General features: G+C 43.8%; 1 protein-coding gene across 1 annotated transcript; it reads left to right on the top strand.

Moving 5' to 3' along the window:
- The first annotated feature begins 1,380 nt into the window (after positions 1–1,380).
- Positions 1,381–25,253, top strand: LOC146064450 (uncharacterized). The gene is made up of 3 exons (XM_083177958.1): positions 1,381–1,928; positions 15,771–15,840; positions 25,195–25,253. The coding sequence occupies exons 1-3, from the start codon at positions 1,719–1,721 to the stop codon at positions 25,236–25,238; spliced, it is 324 nt and encodes a 107-aa protein (XP_083034084.1). The 5' UTR covers positions 1,381–1,718; the 3' UTR covers positions 25,239–25,253.
- The last annotated feature ends 403 nt before the right edge of the window (positions 25,254–25,656 follow it).

Genomic DNA, 25,656 nt, shown 5'->3' with positions numbered 1-25,656 from the left:
GAGAATTCGCCGCCCGGCAGGAGCTGGAGCGTGTAATAGCCCATAGGCTTCTATAGGGTAACGCAGACTCTAAAACAGGGGTGTCAAACACAAGGCCCGCGGGCCAAATCCGGCCCGCCAGACCTCTTCATGTGGCCCGCGCAGCCGCCGCCAGCCTTCACCTTTTATTCTCGATTTTTTTTTAAACAAGAAAGCCGCCTCTTCAGCGCATGCACGGCAGCCTATAAGCCAGAGAACGTCTGCCCTCTAGCGCAGTGCCGCCGGTCGTCAACCCCTCCTCCGCTCCCACCTGCTGTATAGGAGCCAGAGAGAGGAAAGAGTAGGTCCATCGTGGTGAATGGTGCTGCTGCTGCTGTGCGCTCCAGGTCACTTACTGCTAAGTGTGCACTGCACAGTGACCGGGAGCACGCTGCCCCCCACTCCTGGATAGATAGTGCGAGGAGCGCTACTCACAGGAGGGAGGGGGAAATGCGCCTGTGTGAGAGTGCAGCTGTGTCCTTGGTGGTGGAGCAGTTCAGACTGGAGTGGACGCATCAGAGCGGGTAAGTGTCAAACTCTCTGCCTATGTGTGTGTGTGTGCACTGGCACGTTGCAGCCCATCATTAATTGCTGTGTCCCATGATAATAAGCAGGACATATGCCCTAAGACTGAGTGCTGCCCCCCTGTGCAGGCAGCGTGTGCCCTAATGCACTGCAGTTCACAGCAATAGCAGGAGGGAAATGCTACTGCTGAGTATACAATAATTGAATGCAGTGACAATAATTTATTATAATAAAGAGTGGACACATAGTCCTACAGATACAACCGGCCCTTTGAGGGTGACCAAACTGCTAATGCGGCCCCCGATGAATTTGAGTTTGACACCCCTGCTCTAAAAGTACCAATCAAATGTAATTTAAGAAACACGGCCTGTAACATGGGAGGTAGGAGCTGATTGGCTGGTATTTTATCTTTCTACATTCATTCCAATGGCCAGTTGTACTAAGCTTGAACGGGTGCCGCACGGGGTCCCGAAAGTCGGGATCCTGACTGTCAAAACACCGACAGCTGGGTTCCCCTCGTGGGGGTCCACGACCCCCATAAGAGGGAGAATAGAATAGCGAGCCACCGTGCCTGCAGCGTGGCGAGTGCAGTGAGCCCGCAATGGGCTTTGTTGCACTCACCATGCTGTCTGGGTAAGGCTAGTCGGGATTCCGACTGCCGGACCCCTATACCACACCCACTTGAACATCGCAGCCAATTAGCTCTTAACTGCTGTTACAGGCTGTGTTTGAAAAATGACAGGTAGGAGCTGATTGGCGGTGGTTTATCACTCTCCGTTTTATCACATTTCAAGGCTTAGTGCATCTCCCGTTATGAGCGCTCTCCCTGCTTATGTGAGGTTATCGCTGCTTTCAGTGCTGTCAGTCACCACACAGCCGCACGCCGGTCCAGCTACCGGCACGTCTGGTGACAGGAAGCAGCGTTATACCTCTGCCCCGGAGTCACTCCGAGTCTCCGCCTGACCCAGCGGCGGGGCTGCTCCCTGCAGTGACACGGGCCGCCGCTACACAGCCAGCAGCACACACTGATTTCAGCCCCCACACTGTGTGTGCTGCTGGTGTTGCCTGTTGGGCCGGATGACAGCAGAGCGGCCGGGGCGCGGCTGTAGCACCAGAGGCGGGGCTGCTGGGATCCCTTAGCTGGCTACGATGACTGGGAAACAGTGACAGGCGGCATGGAGCAACCCGGCAAGTCTGCACTGGAGCAACCCGGCAAGTCCGCACTGGAGCAACCCGGCAAGTCCGCACTGGAGCAGCGCAGTCCGGGCAGCGGCCAACAGCAGGACGAGTGGCCGGGCGCTGGGGAGACAGGAGGCAGCATGGCCGGCGTACCCGCAGCAGCAGTCCCGGGCAACGGCATACACACCGCACAGCAACAGCAGCAGGTGAGAGGTGACACACACACACACACAGTGCATAGTGTTGGTGGCACAACACTGCTGTCACTGCATGCTGTGGGAGTATGGCTCCGGCTCCCTTGGACCTTTTAAGCTAAACAACAGCTGGAGAGCCATGTATAGTGCAGTGTGCAGGGAAGGGCTGCCTGTCATGTCAACAAATATTGACTGCATTTATTATTCACTGTTTATATTGCATTCACTGCAAGACGACTTGCAGTAAAAGTAATACACATACACTATCCCCTAGGAACCTTAGGCACATGCCAAGGGGGTGACACTTGCTGTGGGGTGGCACGGCATCTTAATGTTGCCAATTGATTTTATTTGTTTGTTTTTGGAAGTAGGAAGGCTGTGCATAAAGGGGGCTTTGTCATTTTGTCATGATGGGGGGGGGCGCAACTTCTGAATGTATACTATACTGTATAGTACGCGGCTTGCAGTATAGTATAAGATTGTCGAACTAGATTGAGACCCCTGACTTCCCCCAGTAAAGATTTTCAGTTGGGTCTTTCCTGCTTAAACACCCACTGTGACCTGATAGGGTCCGGCCCCCATATCTTGGCAGGCAGAGAGGATAGGTCCCAGTTCAGGAAGAAGTTATCCAGGGTATTCAGATCTATAACTTGTGTCCCATTAAAACTTGGAATTGGCCATAGCCTCCATTATTTGATTTTTTGGCTTTTTTTCTCTCTCTCTCTCTCTCTCTCTCTCTCTCTCTCTCTCTCTAAAGCCAGGTACACATGAGACAACCTGTGTACCCAGCCAACAGCAGATGTATCATGCAGGCCGTACACACAGCATGATCTGGTGAACGCATAATATATGGTTACCGTGCTACATCTGAAAGCATGAGGTCATAAGCCACATCTTCAGATTGAGCAGCATGTAGGGTCGACACGAAGATGTGCCAGAAAATGCAGAGCACGCTTATAGGGCCTGATTCTGACCAGTTTGCTCGGCTGCAAATTCACATTATCGAATGACTGCGCACAGTCCGGTCCACAGTGCATATGCGCAAGCCGTCATGCGAATAAAGCCAGCGATGGATAGACCATTTTCCTAATGCTGTGTTCCGAACATTCACAGCCCAGCGATCAGGTTTGAATGATTTGTCATAAAAATCCGGCGAATCCTTCAAAATATTGTCTAGTGTGTACCCAGCTTTATATTTTGTTGTTCTGCCAATGGTTTACAATTGGAGTTTGCTACTGTGTGTGCTTTGTGTATAACTGTATTATTGATAACTGAAGGAACTTAACAGTTTTTTACATTTACTTTAACCCTGCAATGAATTAGCGGAATTGTTCATAAGAAATGCACTTTGTGAGTTGAGTGCGCGTAAATTGTTTATCTATCCCATTTAAAATCCCATTAGGGCAGCCCTTTTTCGTTACATAAATAATTAGGGTTCAAATAATCATTTTATGTTTCAGTTCGCCTTGGGGCACTGATGTAGAGCCGTTTGGAGACTGGCAAGACACATTATCTACTTCACTAATAACATTATAATTATCTTCTTATCCCAGGTGAATTAATTAGTCTTCTATGACCTAATAGATATTTAATGCTTTTCATGGCAATACTAGTATGCAGGAAATTACTGTAAATTGTAATTAGAAAATAATCAAATTAATAATTTGTATTAACCACATAATGTTTTGGTTTGAAGCAGACTGGAAAGATTTCCTTTTGTCTGCCATATGCTGAGAATTCTTTACTTACACTATGTCAAGTTCCAGCTCTCTTATCTCTCCTTGCTAATTCAAGGGCATTCATAGCTGGTATTGCATACAATTGTCTTTTGCTTATTTTATTTATTCTATTTCTTTTCTTATTTAAATGATTCAAATATACTTTTACCCAGGAGATGTTGTAGTACGTGACTGTTCTCCTGCATCATGACTTTATACTGTATGCTTTGAATATTCATTGTGCTTATAAATATATGGGGGCATACTCAATGAGTGTCGAAACTGCCGTCTTGCCGAATAGACGGCAGTTTTCGTCATGAATAGATCAGAAGGGGTTCTGATCTATTCAATGCTATCTGTTTTTATTCGGCAGGTCGAAACATTTATTAACGATCTATTCGTGACGAAAATGGCCGTCTTTTCAGCAAGATGGCAGTTTCGACACTCATTGAGTATACCCCCATATATTTAGAAGCACAATGAACATTCAAAGCAGGTGGATTGACAGAATAGTCGCTAATCCACCTGCTTTTGTCAATCTCAATCTGACATAAAAAGATGCCGGATTGAGGCAGGGAGGACAACGCCGGGTGAGTAGCAGCAGATGCCCGCACCCTTCCGTACCCACCCGCCGACTCCCGTATGCCACAGGGCCGGGTGAGAGCAGCTCACCCGGCCCATCCTGACTCCCACCGCAGCGCTCACCCTGTCCCCATGCCGGTAGAGTGGGCATCAATCAGCGGCCAAATCAGACATCTGATTTGGCTGCTGCATTAGTTAATGGATGCCGGATCCATTCCAGGAAATTGAATATATACCATGGTCTCAACCCTATATGGTATTAATGATTACTACTGGTCAAGTATCCCTTACACAAAATTTTGGATAATGGATCATTTCATATTTCCGAATATTTTTATATTTCAATGAGGTATCTTGAAGACGGGACCCATGTGTGAACAAAAACAGCATTAATGTTGTATCAAACACATGAAATACACACATATATTTTATATGTGCATGAAATAAAGTGTGTGTACTATCTGGGGCACTGAATTTGAATGCTGGGCGATCATTTTCTTGCACACATTTAGTGCCAGTTACATGGCATGTCCCCAGTAATGCTTTTAACAAAGTACATTCCAGAAAATATGGTTTTCGGAATAATTTGGATAACCAAGATCCTGATAAGGGATACTCAGTTATAGTGTATTAGATATACAGTGTCTAGGTCTACAGTCAAAAGGTCAACAAATATTGGTCCACATGGTCAAAAGGTTGACCAGGTCAAAAGTCAACATGAAAAAGGTCGACATATGTTGACATAGACACTGTATAAGTGTAGCACATCCCCTCGCATGACTCGCCGAGAAAGGTGGTAAAGTCGGCTTTTGTTGTTTTTTAATCGTGAACAATGCATGTTGACCTTTTGACCATGGTGACCAATAGTTGTCCACCTATTGACTGTCAACCTAGACTGAAGATCTAATGACTGGATACCAGGATAATCAACCTGTACCAGTTTATTTTTCAGTCTAATAATAAATAATAATAATATTACTTTTGTCTGTTTAACCCTTCAACGAAGCATTTTGTCCTGTCTGGTTCATAAATATTTTTCTCCTTTACAACTAGAGCTATTATTTGTTTTTGCAAAACACATAGACAACTTGTAAAATACATAGAGAACTAGAGTTCTGTGCAACTTACAAAATCTGTTTTTGAGTCTCCCAAGTCCAGGAACTTGGGGACAGCAGATTTTTAATCATTTCAGCAACGGAATCAGTACATCTGTAGTTTGCTGGCTTCCCTAAGCTTAACCATTTGAGTTCTAACATGTGTGAGATTGCAAAATTGCATTTTTTAGCAGATATTTTGCCCCCCGGCCTGTCCGATCCTTGCGAACGGCTCGGCGAAATTCGCAAAGGGGAACTACACAAGCACATCATAGACCATGCGCATGTGCAGTCCCAAAATCATCGGGATGGGGCCGAACTCGCTAAAAAGCGAGTAATTCAAAATGACCCCATAGTGTACTGACCATATGGCTACATGTGTAACCGAAATACCACACATAATGAAAACACCGGTGAATGTTGTTAACCTAAATGGTGGGTGTAACTGACTCTTGAAATGACTAAAGATGAATAGCCTTTCAGCCCAGTATTTTGGTATAACAGGAGGAAATACCATATAAACTATATTCTACTAAACTCTTCAAAAAAATAGTAGGTTTTCGAACATGAAGATCTGTCTCTGGGGTACATATGGATGTGAACACTGGCATTCACATCACCAGGATGCTGAACGCATCCCCTCCATCTCTGTACTTCTTGGTGGTGTAGATCCAGAATATGCATTTCAAACAATGGGGCAGATGTACATTTGCACCCATAACGTTTTATATATAGCGGGTCCAGCATCTCCTGCATAACGAGTAGAAGCGGGCACCTGTTACATCCTGATGTATCAACCTGCCCCCAGCCGATAAGGAGAACCGTTCTCTCCTGTGTCTGCGGCACTCCTTATCGGCGCCCCCCGGCATCCTTGCACATGCCCGATCACACTTTTCCCCCGGCTAGCTGTAATGGGCATGCGTGAGATCTCGCTATTACCGTGAAATCTCCAGTGCAGCATGGAGCCAGCAACAGGGCTAGCATCGTCCCTGCAGTGGGTCTAGGACAACGCTAGCCCTGAGCTGGTGAAGCGGCTGGGGCGATGGAACTCCTAGACAGCTGTTAATACATCGCCCCCGGCCGCTAAATACTGGGGGGATTGCAGGGGACTGCCCCGCCGAGCTTTACTTGACGAGCTGTCCCTAGCGCATGTTAGGTGCGCTGTTCATACATTTATAAAAACATAACACACACACCAGACACTTAACACTGGTTAATACATTTGTACAAGTACAATTCTATAATTCTTAATAAGTTGTGGATGTGTTTTGCTTCCTCTAATGGCCCATACACACTGGGCCACTTTGATCTGAAAGCAGCTCAGTTTTGCAGTTTGAGATGCTTTCAGCTCAAAAGCTGCCCAGTGTGTAGGTGACAGTGATGAGTGCTGATGCCGGCTCCCGCATCATCATTGCCTGCTGCCGCTCATCTGCTGGTATTGTCCTCAGACGAGCAACAGGGTGGATGGCTTTCCATATCAGTCCTGCTATGGAGAGATATCCACCCCTGGGAAAATTGTTGGCCAGGGGGAAAATCATTCAGTGTGTATGCACAGAGCGATTTTCAGGGCAGCTATTTTCACATCATCCCTGCCCATACATGCTGGGCAAACCTTAAACCTTACTATAAACTGAAAGATTTTGCTGATGAGGCCACGTTCTAGGTTGATGTTAAAAAAAAATTCAGTATGAATAATAATAATTCAAATGAATAAATGTTTTTAAAAATCAATACCAATAATCACACTTTTTTTTTAAGCCTTAGATCATGGGTCTTCAACCTGTGGCCCTCCAGATGTTGTGAAACTACATGTTCCATCATGCATTGCCACATTTTTTCTTATGAGAGCATGCCAAAACTGTCAGGGCATGCTGGGACATGTAGTTCTACAACATCTGGAGGGCCACAGGTTGAAGACATGTGCCTTAGATGATTATGCACAGGCACTGAATGATCATTTTTCAAAAAGTCATAAATTTACATTGTTGGTTATTTCAGTGTTGCCAAAATACTCGCCTGGTGTGGCAACAAGCTGGGCTTTTCCTGAGAGAGATGTGACCGAAACACTGCTACAAGAAGCTAACATTTTAGCAGCCCTGGACTAGGAGATAAAGAAGGCTCCCTTGCTTCCTATCCATTTTCCTCCCCCTGCCCAGCCAAAGGGATGGGCCAGCTACAGCTGGAATAAGTCAGTCTGAGCCCAATTTCACAGGGCTCAGACACCATACAACAAAATTAACGGCATATGCTTCATTTTATTTACAGGGTTTTTAGCAAACAACCTCTCATAGAACAGTTTCCAAATAATTACAACTAGTCCATTAGAGTCTAAGCAGGTGAGTGACTACACAGCACAGTGTTCAGACTTCCTAGACTCCATTGGACATAGGAGGGTTGGAGTTGATGTAGTTCATTGATGATTCCATGGGGTAAAGATACCCAGTCACTCAGGACTAGAAACAGGTTTGCGGAAAGGGGGCCATTATATAGTGTTCCCCAGTCTGTGAAGCCTTAGGTCTATATGTGAGACCATGTGATTGTCTTCTCTGTGTGTCTGGGTAACTCTCTGGGCGGGATGCACTAACATCCATAGGCATATACAGTACGGCTGCTGTAAGAACTATGGATACAGGTGTATATTTTATATAGAAGCCTTAGCTACAGTCATATACTCATAATTGTAGCATTCATCTATAACCCATAAAAATTATTACAGTGTCTCACAGGGACGATGACTAGGTGTGTCCACAATTAGTGTTGGCTGGCTGATTCACAAGGGATTTTCCGGTCCTAGACTATTAATTTCTTTTTATAGTTTTACGATTTTGTTTTCATTTATTTGTATTAACCAAGAAAGCAATATAGATTATTTTTATATATATATATATATATATATATATATATATATATATATATATATATATATATATATATATATGAGAGAGAGATATCTATATCTATCTATACATCTCTATATACAGTACAGTCCATATGGACACCAGCAGGTCACCACCACACACCCTGAGGAAGACTTCTAAGTGGAAACGCGTTGGTGGTTTGGAGGTACCTGGGACCTTTATCTGGACCTGACATTGGGACTACTTTGTGGAGACTGCGTGAGGAGGTCTACCCGGGTTTTTAACATCTGACCCCACAATAAGCTCCAAATTTAGCCTTTTTTGTTAAAAGGCCAGATACGGTACCAGGTTTTTATATATGAGTTGTTTTTGTGTGAATGTTATTGATTAAAATATGCTTTTTACGCTATGAGCTCTTCCCCTCTATGCTTTTATCTCTGAGGGATATGGAAGGACCTAACGAGACGGATAAATAAGTGTGACCCCCGATCTACGTGTATTCATTGGCCTAGGAGAGACCTCTATACAGTACAGGCATCTCACCATTTATAATAAGTCACCAAATTATTAGTATTAGGTCTGCTCCATGAGATCTCTTTCTGTTTTTGTCTGAGGTCAAGATCTCCGATTGAACAACTTGAAGGAGGAATACCCATAATTATAGTTATCTTTATACTAATAAGAACGTTTACCCCAATATGAAGCACGGGTCCCTATTGTTGTTTTTCATTCTGCCATTATTTTAGTCTACCCTATGAAGTACATCCCCAATTCTCTTCTCTTACTCTCTTAATTGGGGTAGCAGGAAGTAGTGTGGCTGTGTTTTCACTGCTGCAATTTTGACATGTGTTTTACATCTGCAACCATGAGGCCCCTGAATATTTGTGTGCTAAACTCATATGACCAAGCACAGTGGGCTGGTGTCAAGCAATACAGGTTGCAGGGGCGGATTGGGGACTAAAAGTGGCCCTGGAAATTTCCTGGAAGTGGCCTCATGTAGGCGGTAACAAATCAATAATAGCTGGAGCCAGCATAACAGTAGGCGGCATTAGAGACATCGGTGACAGGCAAGACTAAAGCATCAATAGTGTCTGGAACTATACAGCATACATGACAGCACCCCTTGACTGATTTGGCACACTTAACAGCACCCTTGCAGTAGGAAAAAAAATATATTTATATACATATTTTTTCTTTTAATAAAAAAAAAAAAAAGCCAGCTCCCCTGGACTGATACGGCACACATGGCGACGCCAGTGGAATTATACAGCACACATGGCAGAACCAGTCAAACACCAAGAAATATGTTTAGGGATGCCGAAGAGCCAACATCATGTGGATCCATACATTTATACACCACCACCCTCATACATACAGTTATACACCACCACTGTCATACATACATTTATACGCCACCCTCATACATACATTTATACACCGCCACCATCATACATACATACTGTACATTTATACACCACCACCCTCATACATACAGTTATACACCACCACTGTCATACATACATTTATACGCCACCCTCATACATACATTTATACACCGCCACCATCATACATACATACTGTACATTTATACACCACCACCCTCATACATACAGTTATACACCACCACTGTCATACATACATTTATACGCCACCCTCATACATACATTTATACACCGCCACCATCATCATACATACATACTGTACATTTATACACCACCACCCGCATACATACAGTTATACACCACCACTGTCATACATACATTTATACGCCACCCTCATACATACATTTATACACCGCCACCATCATCATACATACATACTGTACATTTATACACCACCACCCGCATACATACAGTTATACACCACCACTGTCATACATACATTTATACGCCACCCTCATACATACATTTATACACCGCCACCATCATACATACATACTGTACATTTATACACCACCACCCTCATACATGCATACATTTATACACCACCACCATCATACATACATACATTTATACACCATCATACATACAAACATTTATACACCACCACCCTCATGCATGCATACATTTATATGCCACCCTCATACATACATACATACACCACCACACATTTACACCACCCTCATACATGCATTTATACACCGCCACCCTCATACATACATACTGTACATTTATACACCACCACCCTCATACATGCATACATTTATACACCACCACCATCATACATACATACATACATTTATACACCATCATACATACAAACATTTATACACCACCACCATCATACATACATACATACATTTATACACCATCATACATACAAACATTTATACACCACCACCCTCATGCATGCATACATTTATATGCCACCCTCATACATACATACACCACCACCACACATTTACACCATCCTCATACATGCATTTATACACCGCCACCATCATACATACATACTGTACATTTATACACCACCACCCTCATACATACATACATACATTTATACACCATCATACATACAAACATTTATACACCACCACCCTCATGCATGCATACATTTATATGCCACCCTCATACATACATACATACACCACCACCACCACACATTTACACCACCCTCATACATGCATTTATACACCGCCACCCTCATACATACATACATTTATACGCTACCATCGTCATACATTAAGTACTTACACCACCACTCTCATCCATCCATCCATACACTGCCTCCTTCATACATGCATACAAATATCCATACATACACTGTCTCCACCAACACAACATAGTGCAGCTACATAGATATGCATCCCCCCCCCCCAACACAGCTTTCCTGCCGCTACATAGATGTTTAAAATTCTCCCCCCCCCCCCCTAACACAATCCCTGGTTGCCCCCAAACAAGGCCACCGTACCTTCCCCGGGTAACTTACTGAGTAGTTGACTGCACGCTGGGAGCCAGGCGTCCTCCAAATATGGAGATGGGGGAGGTGCTCCGCAGACCGCGGCCAGCCTGTTAAGCAGCCGATCAGTGTACCCAGGGCCGGTGCTAGGGTATTTGGTGCCCTCCTGCAAGCTATAAAATTGGTGCTTTCCCTACACAAAAACGGGTGTGGTATAGGGTTCCGACAGTTCGGGATCCTGACAGTCATTAGCCCGACGACGGGATCCTGTCGGCGCGGACTCAGACAGCGTGGTGAGTGCAACAAAGCCCCTTGCGGGATCGCTGCACTCGCCACGCTGCGGGCACGGTGGCTCACTACGCTCACCACCTATTCTATTCTCCCTCTATGGGGGTTGTGGACCCCCACGAGGGAAAATAGCGGGTAGCCGTCGGGCACCTATATGTCGGCATCCCGTCCGGCACCCTACAAAAACTACATTATGGAATTGATTTAGAACTGATCGCTGCTGTGATCAGATAGCCGCCGCCCCGCCAGAGTAAAGGCCCGCCCTGTGCAAGTCTGCAAATTAATCACTGATCGCAAACCATCTGAAACTCACAGAAAACGTCTGGTTACCACTAACAAACACCGGCTTTCTGTCAGTCAAGTTGTGAAGGGATTGCGAAAAAGTAATCCGTTTTTCTTGTTTGACCTTGCACATGCGCACTATGATCCGTACGCATGTGTAGTCATTCAGTACTCGATCGGCTTGTGAATTCACACAGCGATCAGGTCTGAATAACCCCCTATCACTGCTACTCTGCTTCCCGAACACACTACACTACTGCCGCTACCCTGTACACACTACATTAGTGCATACCCTCCAACATCTGAAGGGCAGAAATCGGTACACATTCGGAAAGGGGGCATGGTCACATGGAAAGGGGTGTGACCACACCCTCTTACCGATTATGTACTGGTAATTTTTTTCCCTTTTTTATGGTTGCCTGTAGTGCACTATATAAAACACACAGCTGTTGGCAAAGCCATACCTGCTAAAGAGACACAATGGCATATATTCAATGCCGTGGGCGAGCGGTGACTGCGAGCAGGACTTTTTGCTCGCAGTCACCGCTCACCCTGTCAGTATTCAACTGACCCCCCCTCATTCGCAAATTCCCCCTCGCTCCGTTTTTTGAGCGAGGGGGAATTTGCGAATGTGCCTCCAAAAGCTGCGAGAGCCGAGGCTAATTACAGCGAGTTTTCTGCACTAGCCGCGGCTCTCGCAGTTTTGGGGAATCCTCGCAGTTCTGTGACTGCGAGGATTCCCCCGGAATGTTGCATAGTGCGTGCGTCCGGCGCGGGGGTTAAACTGCGAGGATCACTGGTTTTCTGTGATCCTCGCAGTTTAACCCCCTCGCCGGCCGCTCGCACCGTCATTGAATACTGCACAATCTGTCCTCCAGTAACCTAAAAAATGCAAACAGTATTGCTCATGTAAAGACCAGCTCCCGCCCCAGACTGTCCCTGGACAGTGACACATTTCCCACTATGTCCCCACTCACATCGTCTATATGAAGCTCCAACATCCCGATTCCTCCACCATCTCCTGAGGGCCGTAGAAACTGACAGTCATTGCCTCCTCTCTTCTGTGCAGCGCTAGTGCGCTGTGGCTACAATAGACATAGTCCTGGTGCCGGCGTGTGACGTCATGAAGCATCGCACGCTGGCCCAGGACCCGCAATGCACCCTTGGGAACCAGTGCTTGGCATGTGGAGCGCACTGTCAGCACAGTGACACAGCCTGGAGCCATGAGGACACCTGGAGTCTGGAGAGATTAAGAAATTCGGTACACATTTAATTTGCCGGTACAGACCGTAAAAAAACGGTACTGTACTGGCAAAATCGGTACAGTTGGAGGGTATGTTAGTGTTCATGCTAGGCTGTTTTAGCAGGGCGCCACATCCTGACGGAGGTTTAAAAGGTAAAAATATGCCCTGCTAGAACAGAAAAAAAAAAAAAATCAGTAATGTCATTTACTAATTCAGCATAACATATAGAACTAATAGAAGGGAGATAAATATTTGAAATGTGTGTTCTAATAATCAGAGACAAAAGGATGTGTGTGTGTGTGTGTGTGTGTGTGTGTGTGTGTGTGTGTGTGTGTGTGAGATAGATAGCTATATGTACAAACTGCTCAACAGTTGGGCAAAAAGTACATTCCACTGTTCATAAAACTTCAGCTAAGCAGTGATCTTTATGCTTGACCTGTCCTGTGAGTAATAGTGTGCCTCACCGCAATTCTGGAAGTTCGTCCCTGGTCTCTGGATGTGACACCCATATGTCTTCTCAGGGTGCGTGGGGGTATAGGAACAGTGGCAGCTCAGCGGTGTCCCGGCGTGCAGTAGTTTCAGGTCCAGTGGGGAGGGAGAGAGTGCGGAGGGCTGCGGTGCTGCCTGTCTGTCATCTATTCTGACAGGAGCAGCAGGGAGGAGGAAATCGGAGCCACACAGATTATGCTGCCTGCCTGCCATGAGAGCAGTATAACAGGCACACTACACTACTCATCACCGTGGATGCAAAGCAGGCCCTGAGTGTGTCCTGTCCACAGCTTCTGCAATGAGGGGGAGGGGCTGCATAGAGCCGGGCGGCCCCGCCTCCTCTGACTGGATAGAGTAGGGGTGACCAACCTGCGGCTCATTAAGCAGAGAGCCGCAGCTTGGCCACCCCTGCTCTACGCAGTCAGAGGAGGAGGAGGGGCCGCCCGGGGACACGGCCTTGGGCTGCCGTCTGCCACACTGCACAAACTGTAATGAGGGTCCCGGCCAGAATTCGGCCTCAAAGCAATCGGCCTCCCGGGAAACTTCCCGGTCAATTTAATGGCCAATCCGCCCCTGACAGGTTGAGTATCCCGTATCCAAAATGCTCGGGACCAGGAGAATTTTGGATAACGGATTATTCCGTATTTCGGAATATTTTAATATTTCAAGGATGTATTTTGAAGTATCTTGCATTTATGCTGTATAAACACATCAAGCACATGAAATACACACAAATATATTTTATTTGTTCAAAAAACAAGGTTTCAAAACATGAAACAAAATTTGTGTACTTTTTCAGATATTGAATTTGAATGCCAAGCAATAATTTTCTTGTACATATATAGTGCCAGTTACAAATCATTCCCTCAGTAGTGCTGTTACAGATGTCCCCAGTGAGTTTTTAGCAAAAAAATTTTTTTAACTTTCTGGAATGTATGGTTTTCGGAATAATTCGGATAACGGATATTCGGATACGGGATACTCAACCTGTATAAATGTTGGGCATCAGAACATCTGTTAAAAGATGAACTACATTACACAACTCTCCCTACAGCATAATACTGTATAATGGTTGCAATAGAAATAGATCAACACATTCCTAAATTCCTCCTGCACATATCAATCAGTTACAGATCTTGTCTGAGCACCAACACTGAGTTGCAGCAATATACTGTAATAAGGATCACATACCCAGTGCAACATATCTGATCACTCCACGCACATGCAGACACATGGTGCACTACAGATCAGAAGTTCCTGCACCTTTTCCCTCCCACCAGAGACTGATATCTATTTTGCAGTGTAAAAATAAAGCAGCTAGTATTTACTCTGCACAGAAACAAAATAACACCCAAATCTAGCTCTCTCTGCACATGTTACATCTGCCCCACCTACAATACAGCATGGTTTTGTCCATTAGAGAGAGAATTAGCTTTTTGCATGTGAACCTGAATCAGGCCTATAGTCACTTCTTGCTTCCAATTCTAGACCCAGTTGTACATGCATGGCTGTGGATACATTGCACAAAGAAATTGTAGTAAGCATCAGAAACCGTTCTAGTCCACCAGAGGTCTGCTCCATTCCCAAGCTTTCAGAGCTTGTTACATTCTATTCCCATAGAGCAGTTGTCCGCAAGGTACACCAGCAATCCAGGTTTTATGACTACCCAATCTTTGGCACAGGTGACTTAATTTGTACCTCAGTCAGCTTGATTATACCATCTGTCAATAAGCAGGGATAGCCATAAAACCTGGACTGTTGGTGTGCCTTGAGGACCACTCTCATAGAGTGCATGGACTACCTTAAACATGAAGAGCAATTTTCCCCAGAGGAGCGCCTGTATCGGCCACACTCTAAAGCACACCCCAAACAATAATGCAGCCATCCTTGTCACCCAGTAGGACACCCAAAATGGTAGCATTGCTGTCCACATCACCTCCTACTAATGAGGCCTGTACCCTTCTTTCTCTCTCTCTCTCTCTCTCTCTCTCTCTCTCTCTCTCAACACACGGGAGTGATCTGAGGGTTATGGCTACACATGCACATTGGGGCTCCTGACCCATAAACCCAGAAGCACCTGCTTTGCCAGGACACCTCTACATCTGAAGAACTTTCTCAGTGAGTTTGTGTTCCTTGCACACTGTTTGTTGATCAATAAATGGCAGTATGCAGGTGGATCGGGTGGAGACTTTCGAGTTTATTTAGCGATGATTCATACATATCCCCCACTGTGTGTATACTAATATCAGTGGGTGTTTCAGATACACTAAACACCAGAGGCTTGTCTACATATGACACATCTCTAGTTGGATGCCTGGAGCAATGTACACATAGAAGGATTTTTGTATTACCTCTGAAATTTCACCTTTCATCTTTTTTTTTATTATTATTATTATTCTAGATGAAGAAATGGTACTACACAACGGAACAAAATAAAAACCAAAGTGTTGCGTCTTCAGTGTATTTAGAAAGTATTATTATTATTGGAAAGGAAAAAGGGAGTGGAGTGTACAGAAGATGTTTTATACCCCCTGCAATGTGTGTTGAGGGTTTGCGGAGCCTCAGTATACATAGTCATATTAAGTATTATAATTGTGGAGGGGATGTGCCCACATGGTATGGAAATCTAGAGAAGAGGTAGCAAGTAGAGAGGCTAATCCCATAATCGATCATACAGCTCAACGTGCCGCACACACAAACACAACCCTCCCACTCACCCATGGCTGCAGAACCTCCCAGGGCTCACTGCAGCTTTGCTTTATCTGCAATCTTTCTTCTTCCCCCACTATGATGACCAGGCCTGGCTTCCATTTCCAGGCAGTGATCTGTCACCTGTGGCTGCAGGAGCTGATCAGACTCTGTTAACTGCAGTGCACTTCCTACTACTCCAGCAGGGAGGTCTTCAGCACAGCAGTGCCCAGCTGAGCAGCTGCATGGCATCTGGCAGGTCAATCCTGGCTATCTCAGGATTGATCAGTCCCGAACCTGGGATTGAAAAAATCATCCTAGGATTGGCCCCCTGCAAGATTCACATATCCCCCCCATATCCGATCTTGAGACCGGTGCCTTATGAGCATTGGTCACTAGCATTTTTAGGCTGAACTAATTTTACAAAGACAGAAGTGCCAACTAATATTGTTATGTATAATGTATATTGAGGAGACTTCATGTGCCTTCTTTGCAGCATCTGTTTTTTCATTTATTGCTCCTATCCCTTATTAGATATTACGGTACTTATGTAATATCTGGGCTCCCGGTTTTCTTATGAGACCGTGTCCGCTCGCCACGCTTTGGGCACGGTGGCTCGCTGCGCTCGCCACACTATATAGAATCAACTCCATGCGTAGTTGGATAGTAGGGGTATGAAAAAATGGGGTGCATTTAACATGGGAGTCCAGATAATACATAAGTACCGATATTACATACCCCCCTTTCTTTATAGATCACTAAGCTATACCCCATTAAAAACATAATCCAAATTCATCTAGTAGTTTTGCCTGATGTTGGAACAAACAGCAAAATATTCCATTTTTTGTTCCGTATTTCACAATCATTGGCCTGAATTATATTTCTAAAGAATAAAATGTACAGCTTTATTATATGGATACATGAAAAGGTCTGTTATGTCACAAGCTCCTAGGGAATTGATAAGGTACATTATAATATTAATCGGCACAACCCATGAAATTACTACTTCCTCTGAGTTTTAATTATTTACATATTAGGAGACCAGCTTGTGGAAAGAATCTGTGAATCTTTCAATAGAAAGTGAAGGTGGCGTCAGTGGGTACTGAAGTTGTAGATCAGTCAGAAGGGGTTAGGTACTGGATCCCATTGCTGAGCATGCCGGTGATCAGAAGACCGCCCCGGACGGCTAAGATCCTGACCGTTCTAGGTTAAGTATTCTAACCTTCTCCCATTTCCCACAGCCTAACCTACCCGATACTTACGTTTGGTCTTCCGTGTGTCAGGATGCCAGATACTGTCATATTGTAGCATTCTCCCTGTTTTCTATGCCATCATTTAATCTAAGTAAATGCCCTTTATGTTTACTCCCATACACAATCCTGAAATCTATATTGTAGTGTGTTTTATCCTAATTATATCTAAGAATGCAGCTGAACCAGTACTCATGCCAAAATGGATGTAGTTACTGTAAGCATATTACCACAGTTTCTGTAGACCCTCCCCAGCTCTTAAAACATTTTCCCTATTAAGTGTCCATGACTCATTTTTCTCCAATAAGATTAAAGCTCTATCATAAATTGCTTTACTTCATTAACATTTTTCCTCAGATTTTTCACAGTAAATATCATAATTTGTTATTTATTTATACATTAACAGTTTCTTCTATAGCGCAGCATATTCCGTTGCACCATACAATAAGAGACAGTGATACAGCAAACTGGGTATTTACAGTTAAGGCAAGAGGTATGAGGGTCCTGCTCGCAAGCTTACCATCTATAGAATAATAATTAGGCGCTTACAGAACTTTATAATGTGGTATATACTGTATATATATTTTTTGTCTAAAATTAGGAAAGCTAGTCACTACTTGTTTCTTCCTGCTCCATGGATCATTCTGTAGACACCTTGGTGTGGACCCTGTAGAGCGCTGTAACCACATCTCAGAACCCTTGGCGTGGTACAGCCCTCCATCCACAGCTTATTGTATATCAGGTAAAATTACAAAGTTCAAACCTGTACTTAAGGTATAAATTACTGTCTGGAAAAATATTTTTAACTTGGGACACATTAAGCACTATTACTTTTACTATGTGCTCTTTTGATTAAAATATGAGCTATTAACCCCTACAGGTTTGTATATGCCACTAACCCTCTAAATAAACTTTACACTTCGACTGTCATTTTTTTTCTAAACGATATTACTGCTCTTTTTTCCTAAATTGATGGGACGCCAGCTCTTATCACCGTCTTCTATATTACATCCCAGTAGAGTCACCATATAGGTGTCTCTGAACTGCGAGCGCTGGAGAAATCATTTGATGGTCGCCGACCATCAAATGATTTCTTACCGCCTGCGAATGTATGATTATGTAAATCATCCATTCGCAGCCGTGTGGGGGGTTCTGCGTGCAAGGGGGGTGGCGTCTGATGGACTGGTAAGGCTGCAAAATTTGCAGCCTTGCAAATCAATCAGAATAAGGTCCTCTGTGTAGACTGCGTAGTATCGGTGGATCATCTTTTGATCTATGCCCTAAGTCCGTGGTCAGGGAACTCGGTCCTTATTACCCCACGCAATGCATGTTTTGCAGGTCTCACAGAATCACAAGTGAAATAATTAACTCCACCTGCGGACCTTATAAAATGTGTCTGAGTAATTAGTACACCTGTGCACCTGCTGGGTTACCAGCAAAACATGCACTGTGTGGGGTAATGAGGACAGAGTTCCCTGACCACTGCACTAAGTGCTCTGCACCAGCTGCTGACTTCTGGCATCTACAGTACTCTGGCAGTGCCCTCGGGTTTATGTTTTTTGTGTGAAAGTGACCAAAGTTAAACGGAATACTGGTATTCAAATTCCACTACTACACACCAGGATTTGCTTGTTTGGTTCGGAACTCCAGGAGTCTCTCTCCTCCTACACATGTTTGTATGTCAATAACCTGCTTACCTTGTCTCGGGTATGCATTGCCCAAACATAGATGGCTGCGGAGCCCCCGTCCTTTGCTGCTTGGATGGCACTAGTCAATTCTATTCTTCCCCATGAAATATTTACGTATGCTATATATCCAGCAAAATATGATGGGGTCTGGGGATTATGGTGGGTCTCTCAATATTTTCTTGACCATAGTAGCTAGAATTAGTCATCCTAACTAGGTGTATGGATGCTTTGGAGAGGTTCTCTTGATGTCCTGTGCTGCCGCCTCCTGCTGTATTAATATATTTCACATTATATGTTCTCCTGCTTATTGTTTTATTATATATTTGCTGATTTTTTTTATATCCAACTTTGCATGCACTATTTCCTGTAATATTTGCTAGACTTTTGATTTTACTAAATTTTAATTGGATCTCTTATGTAGGATGCATATATATTGTTAGTAAAGCGCTGCGGAATATGTATGCGCTATATAAGAAACTAAATAAATAATAATTGAAGGCACACATTCATCTATTTGTATATTTTCTTTTGCTTTTAGTATCTGTAATCTGTTAAAACAATAAAATATACCTGATTTAAAGAAAAAATCCCTGTGTGGTGTTGTGGTAAGGGTTACTTAGTTCTCTAAATACAGACCTCTAGTCTTACAGAAACCAACACCACATAATTTTGTAATAAGAAAAAAGGCACCATCCACACCCAAATGTAAATATTTCCATCTTTGCAGGACCTTTGCAAAGCGTGAACTACTATGATAATGTACAGTATGTCTGCATTCCATAAGAAACCCATAATGCTGAGTAAGAAAAGATTAGCTGCAACCCTCAGTAATTATTAAAGGTCTAGTCTCTCGTGTCTGTATATTCCAATAACAGAAATATTCCTAAAACCTTGGTTTTTACAGAATATTTCGGGTTTTTTTTGTTTTGTGTCCACGGCGGCTATCAGAATCCTCTTCAGCGGCATCCGTGGTTCCAAGCACGTCACGGGCACACTCGGCAATGCAACCCTGGGACCAGAGATGCCTCTAAAGAGGATTATGAAGGCCGCCATGGATGTCGGGGGACAGGAATGAACAAAAAATTCCAAGATCCGCAAAAATCCCTTATCCAAAAAGTTGTGGTCCCGAGCATTTGAGATAAGTGATACTCAACCTGTATTACATTTTATTTATAAGGCGCCACAAGTAGTTTGCAGCGCTGTAAATGGGTCAAATAATTACAACAATACAGGGTACACAGGACTAAACATAACAGTAACTGAAGAACATAAACAGAGCAGATGTAACAATTAGCAACACAATTCTTAGTACACAAGCTGTGTATACAGCTGAGATGTAGGAAAGCAGAGGAGCAGTCTTCTTCTTACCAGGGGCAAGTTGTTAGAGGTAGAAATGAAAGAACACAAATGAGAAGAGAGTCGGATTGTAGGTTGGTAAGAGAGCTGTATTTGATATGCGAAAGAAGAGGGCTGTGAGAACAGGAGAGAAGAGGGCCCTTTTTCAAGGAGCTTACAGTCTAGACTAGAGGGAGGTGGAGACAGACAGGCAAAATGAGGAGCAGGTAAGGAGGGCTAAAGGCAAGAAGTGAACATTTAAGGCAGTGGTTCTCCCAGAGCTGGGGTAGCCAACTCCAATCCTCGAGAGCTACCAACAGTTAATGTTTTCCAAATCTCCTCACAGAATCACAAGGGAAGTAATTAGCTCCACCTGTGGATCTTTGAAAATGTTCCAGCTAGTAACGAGCGCACCTGTGCAGCAGCTAGGTTGTCTGGAAAATGTGAACTGTTGGTAGCTCTCGAGGATTGGAGTTGGCAATTACTGCCCTAGAGCAGTGGTAGCCAACTACGGTCCTCAAGAGTTACCAACAGCTCCGACCTTTTCATACCCCCACTATCCACGTCAGCCTGGAGTTAAGAATAGAAAGTGTGGCAAGCCCGAAGCGCAGCGAGCCCCGCGAAGGGATGCGGAATACATGTTAAATAATACGCGTGGCTCGCCACGCTTCGGGCCCGTAATCCACGTGCGCTCGCCGCGATTCGGGCTCGCTGCGCTCGCCACACTTTCTATTCTCAACTCCACGCCGATGTGGATAGTGGGGGTATGAAAAGGTCGGAGGACGCGTACCGCCACCGCTCGCCACGCTTCGGGATGACGTTGACCGCGGGGTGACGTTAACAATGGGGGGGGGGGGGGCATTTCACACTTCAGGGTGGTTATTCAATTTGTGGTCTGGGGGCTATTTAACATTGTTCCCTATGTAAAATCGGGTCCATTGGGTTGATCAGGTTGATTGGAAGGGAATTTAACATTGTTCCCTATGTAAAATCGGGTCCATTGGGTTGATCTGGTTGATTGGAAGGTAATTTAACATTACAAACACATAAGATGCATTCGATGCCTGCGATTTGCGGCAAGATACCCGCGATATAGATCGTGGGCGCCGTTCTAGGTAAAGAGTACCGCCACAAGCACTGGTTTTGCCTATTCCATTAAACATAGATCATTTTAATTGGTCCTGGGCTACGAACTCAGGACACCTCTGGCACAAAGGTTGGGAACCACTGACTTAAGTGATGGTCTGGACATAAAGCAGTAGGAATACCAAGACCGCTCCTTCATGCATGTAAGAAAATACATAATATTTGCCTGAATGCAGAATCTCTATCCTTGGTGCAAAATATTAAAGGTCCATACACACTGGGCATTTTTGCCCGCGTGTATGGTGAGAGATGATGGGAAAAATTGCTTGGATGAAAAACACTCAGTGCATATACACTGAGCATTTTTCTCCTGTTTTGGTGATTTTTTTCCTGGGGATGGATGGCTTTCCATAGCAGGACACTATGGATAGCCGCCCACTAATCAACATTAGTGCTCACTGCTCATCACTGCCCCATACACACGGGGCGGCTTTCGAGCTGAAAGTCACCCACTGTCCATGGGCTTTAAGAACAAGAATAAAGACAAATCTACATAACAACATAGTTTACAATTACATTGACCTAATCTCACTGAACTTTGCCTATGTTGAATGCTCCATAACATCCTAATTATGCTCCTTTAACTGAAAGTGATGATGTGACTTTCGCTTTCAATGTCAACCAAAAGTGATGAGTTGTGTATATGTCTATGCAATACTCTTGTGTGAATTTGCAGGGCTCTGAAACATGCACAGTGTGAAACCACTCAAAATATTTAATCTAAACTGACTTACATTTAACTACCTTGTTTATAGATTGGTAATAACAGTGCTGTTGTACTGCTGGTTCTTTGAAACTTTTCTAAAATATTTACTTTAAATTTAAACATCTAAAGGTGTACACACATGGTACGATATGTCAGCCGCCGGTATCTATTCGCATTTAGCGGCCACCAGGACCTGGGATTGGGGAACGGGGGCAATGCTGCATTGACCAACATGACCCTTCTTTCGATCTAGCAGAAATAGACTTTCCTGCACAGTCTATTTCTGCTTTTGATCCCGATGCGGAGGGGTCACGCATCTGGAATGAATCTGGATCGAATGTGGCTGTACATGTGCAATTTATTGTCCATTTCTATTCTATTTGGACTATATATATAGTCCAAATGGAATAGAAAGTGACCCTGAATTGCACCATGCTTTAGTATTGTGATTTAGGAGTTAGCTGTGTACGCATGGGGCCTGATTCTGGTTCACTGGCAAAAGCAAATTCTCTGTCTAATGTGCATCTAACTCTGTCTGCACATTACATTTGCCGCACCTGCAGGGCATATGGTTTTGTCCATAAGAGAACATTTGCTTTTGCAAGTGAACCAGAATCAGGCCCCGTGCGTACACAGCTAACTCCTAAATCACAATACTAACCCCTTACCGACGCAGCCTGTTTTTGCCTTCCTGACAGAGGCCTTTTTTTCAAATCTGACATGTATCACTTAAGTGGGGATAACTTTTTTTTGCTTTTACTTATCCCAGTGATTTTGAGATTGTTTTCTCGTGACACATTGTACTTTAAGTTAGTGGTAAATTTTGGTCGATAGTCTTTTTTTTTTTTTGTGAAAAATACCAAAATGTCGTAAATAAATTGAACATTTTGCAATTTGCAAAATGTTAAATTTTCTGCTTGTGAGACAAATAATCATACCACTCAAAATAGTTCATAACTAACAAAGATCATATGTCTACTTTATGTTTTAATCATTATTTCAAACTCCTTTTATTTTTTTTGGACACTAGGGGGCAGCAGAGTCAAAATTATACACCTAACACAGTAAACGCTGCTTTTGGCTGTTCACGTTTGAACAGCCAATCGCAGCGATCGCTGAGGGGGGGGGGGCATCGGTGCCCCCCCTGGGCAATGAGGGAAGATGTCTGCTGTCAGGGACAGCAGACATCGTCCCTCTGTCACCGCGTCTATAGACGCGGTGACAGTTTAAAGTCATGACGTACATTTACGTCATGTGTCGGGAAGTACATCCCGACCATGACGTAAATGTACGTCAAATGTCGGGAAGGGGTTAAAGCAATGCATGAAGCTCCAAGGTAAACAGACATGCCGTACCTCCACATCTTCACAATTCAACCGTTGTCATTTGAGGAAAATCTGTTTTGCATATGTAGCATGGTTTGCAAAAGTATTGGCAGTATTTATAAACTATTAGCATGATTTCACAGAAACATAATTTATTCTGGATTTCCAGCACCTAAAGGGAAAATATGCAAAACATTTGTAAATACTTTATGGGCAATTAGAAACTGCTGGACAACCTTTTCTAGTTGTCATTTCATACTTTGTGTACTGTATATTTGTTATCCACTTTTTGTGCTGGACCTTTAAAATTAGTAGCTGTGAATTTTTCTTATTTATTTTTGCCTAGACCAGTGGTTCCCAGCCTCGGACCTCAAGTACCCCCACAGTTCAAGGTTTCCAGTTGAACCTGCACGGTCGACAGGGGACAAGGTCGACAGGTCATGAGGTCAACATGGTTTAGGTCGACAGTCAAAAGGTCGACATGGGGATTTTCACAGTCGACATGGACACAGTTTTAAGTGCACCGCATCCCCTTGCATGGCTCGCCATGCTTCATGCACTATTTTATTCTCCCGCCATGCCCTAGTGGATGGTAGGGCATGAAATACCGCTTGTCGGCACATGGCTCAAAAAACATAAAAAAATCCAATGTCAACCTTTTGACTGTCCACCTAATGCTTGTGTTGACCTAATGACTTGTCGACATTGTCCCATGTCGACCTAGACCCCTGTTGACTGTGGTGTCGACCTAATGACTATCGACCATCTTTAGGTCAACCAACTGACCATATCCCATATGGGGTACTTGAGGACCAAGGTTGGGAACCACTGGCCTAGAGCAAGCTTTTATAGTCATCAAGTCGGAGCGAGGTTCCAACCATCTTCAGATGTGAGGATCTCCCGCAATTATAGTACAGAAATTAGGCTTGTTTTTTCTTGCACTCATAGCCTATGGGGCTAAATGGATGCCCCACTTGTCATAGCAATGCACAAATAAAGGAACTGTTTGGAACTACTCCTGTCAGTTTGTACGGGTGTGGATTGTATGGTTGGTTGACAGTCATTAGGTCGACACCACTAGGTCGACATACTGAAATGTGGACATGGGTCTAGGTCGACAGGTCATTAGGTTGATACAAGCATTACGTCGACATGGTCTAGACAGTCAAAAGGTCAACATGGGTTTTTTTACATAGTCAACATGGACACAGGATAAAATGCACCGTGTGCGCTCGCCATGCTTCAGTCTCGCCACCACGCCCTAGTGGATGGTAGGGCATGAAATACCACCTGTCGGCACATGCCGGCTAAAAAACAGTGAAAAACCCTATGTCGACCTTTTGACTGTTGACCTAGTGGTGTTGATCTAATGACCGTCAACCATATGACCGTATCCAGTTTGTACTGAGTATAATTTAACAGATGGGTTTCTTTGAAAGCTAGCTAGCATTTGACTGCAAGGTACAATATGCATTATATCTTATCTTATGAAACTAATTTATTATCTTCTCTCTATGAATTCACATGCATCGGTGAAGGTAGAAATGAATCATTCACACATTGATATTCTGCTTTAATGAATTAACAGCTGTCAAGGTTTTCCAGTATTTTTCAAAATTGCGTGTAGGTTACAGTCTTTTACTTTCCTGACAGACAAAATAATATATCCCATTATCTTTCTCCACAGACATCAACTGCTCAGAGCAACAGTGCTGCACAGAGGAAAGATGACTATGCAAAAATGGGGACACTCTTTGGTGAAATCAATAAAATTCTGCTGGACACGGGCTTCTCGCGGATGTATTTTGGTGAAAGGACTGTGGAACCTGTACTCCTCTTATTTTTTGCCATAATGCTTTGGTTCCTTGGCTTACAAGCTCTTGGACTAGTGTCTATACTCTGCCTTGTTATTATTCATATACAGTAATGAACTATGGCACATTTCTTTGTGTGAATGGATTGTTTTATGTAAAATTATTATATTTAAAAATACCTTTTTATCACAAATGGGGAAAGCAATTATTTTCAATGATCTAACTTGCTCATTATGTACAGTTATGTACATTTTTGCATTGCACAATTAAAATATTTTCCCAAAAAAAATTAGCTTTTTTTCTTCTCTAACACAATACAATTGCTGCGTTTACAG

This window comes from Crinia signifera, chromosome 1, assembly GCF_055691185.1.
Source record: "Crinia signifera chromosome 1, ASM5569118v1, whole genome shotgun sequence".
In the NCBI taxonomy this organism is placed as follows: Eukaryota; Metazoa; Chordata; class Amphibia; order Anura; family Myobatrachidae; genus Crinia; species Crinia signifera.
The sequence above is the reverse complement of the archived record's forward strand: the minus strand, read 5'-3'. Positions and strand labels throughout refer to the sequence as shown.

What these genes read in the sequence shown, in the direction of transcription:
- LOC146064450 (XM_083177958.1), top strand. Translation starts at nt 1,719, where the DNA reads ATGGAGCAACCCGGCAAGTCTGCACTGGAGCAACCCGGCAAGTCCGCA. An exon ending in CCGCACAGCAACAGCAGCAG is followed by an intron (nt 1,929 to 15,770) that starts GTGAGAGGTGAC and finishes TTATTATTCTAG; the next exon opens with ATGAAGAAATGGTACTACAC. An exon ending in GTCTTCAGTGTATTTAGAAA is followed by an intron (nt 15,841 to 25,194) that starts GTATTATTATTA and finishes CTTTCTCCACAG; the next exon opens with ACATCAACTGCTCAGAGCAA.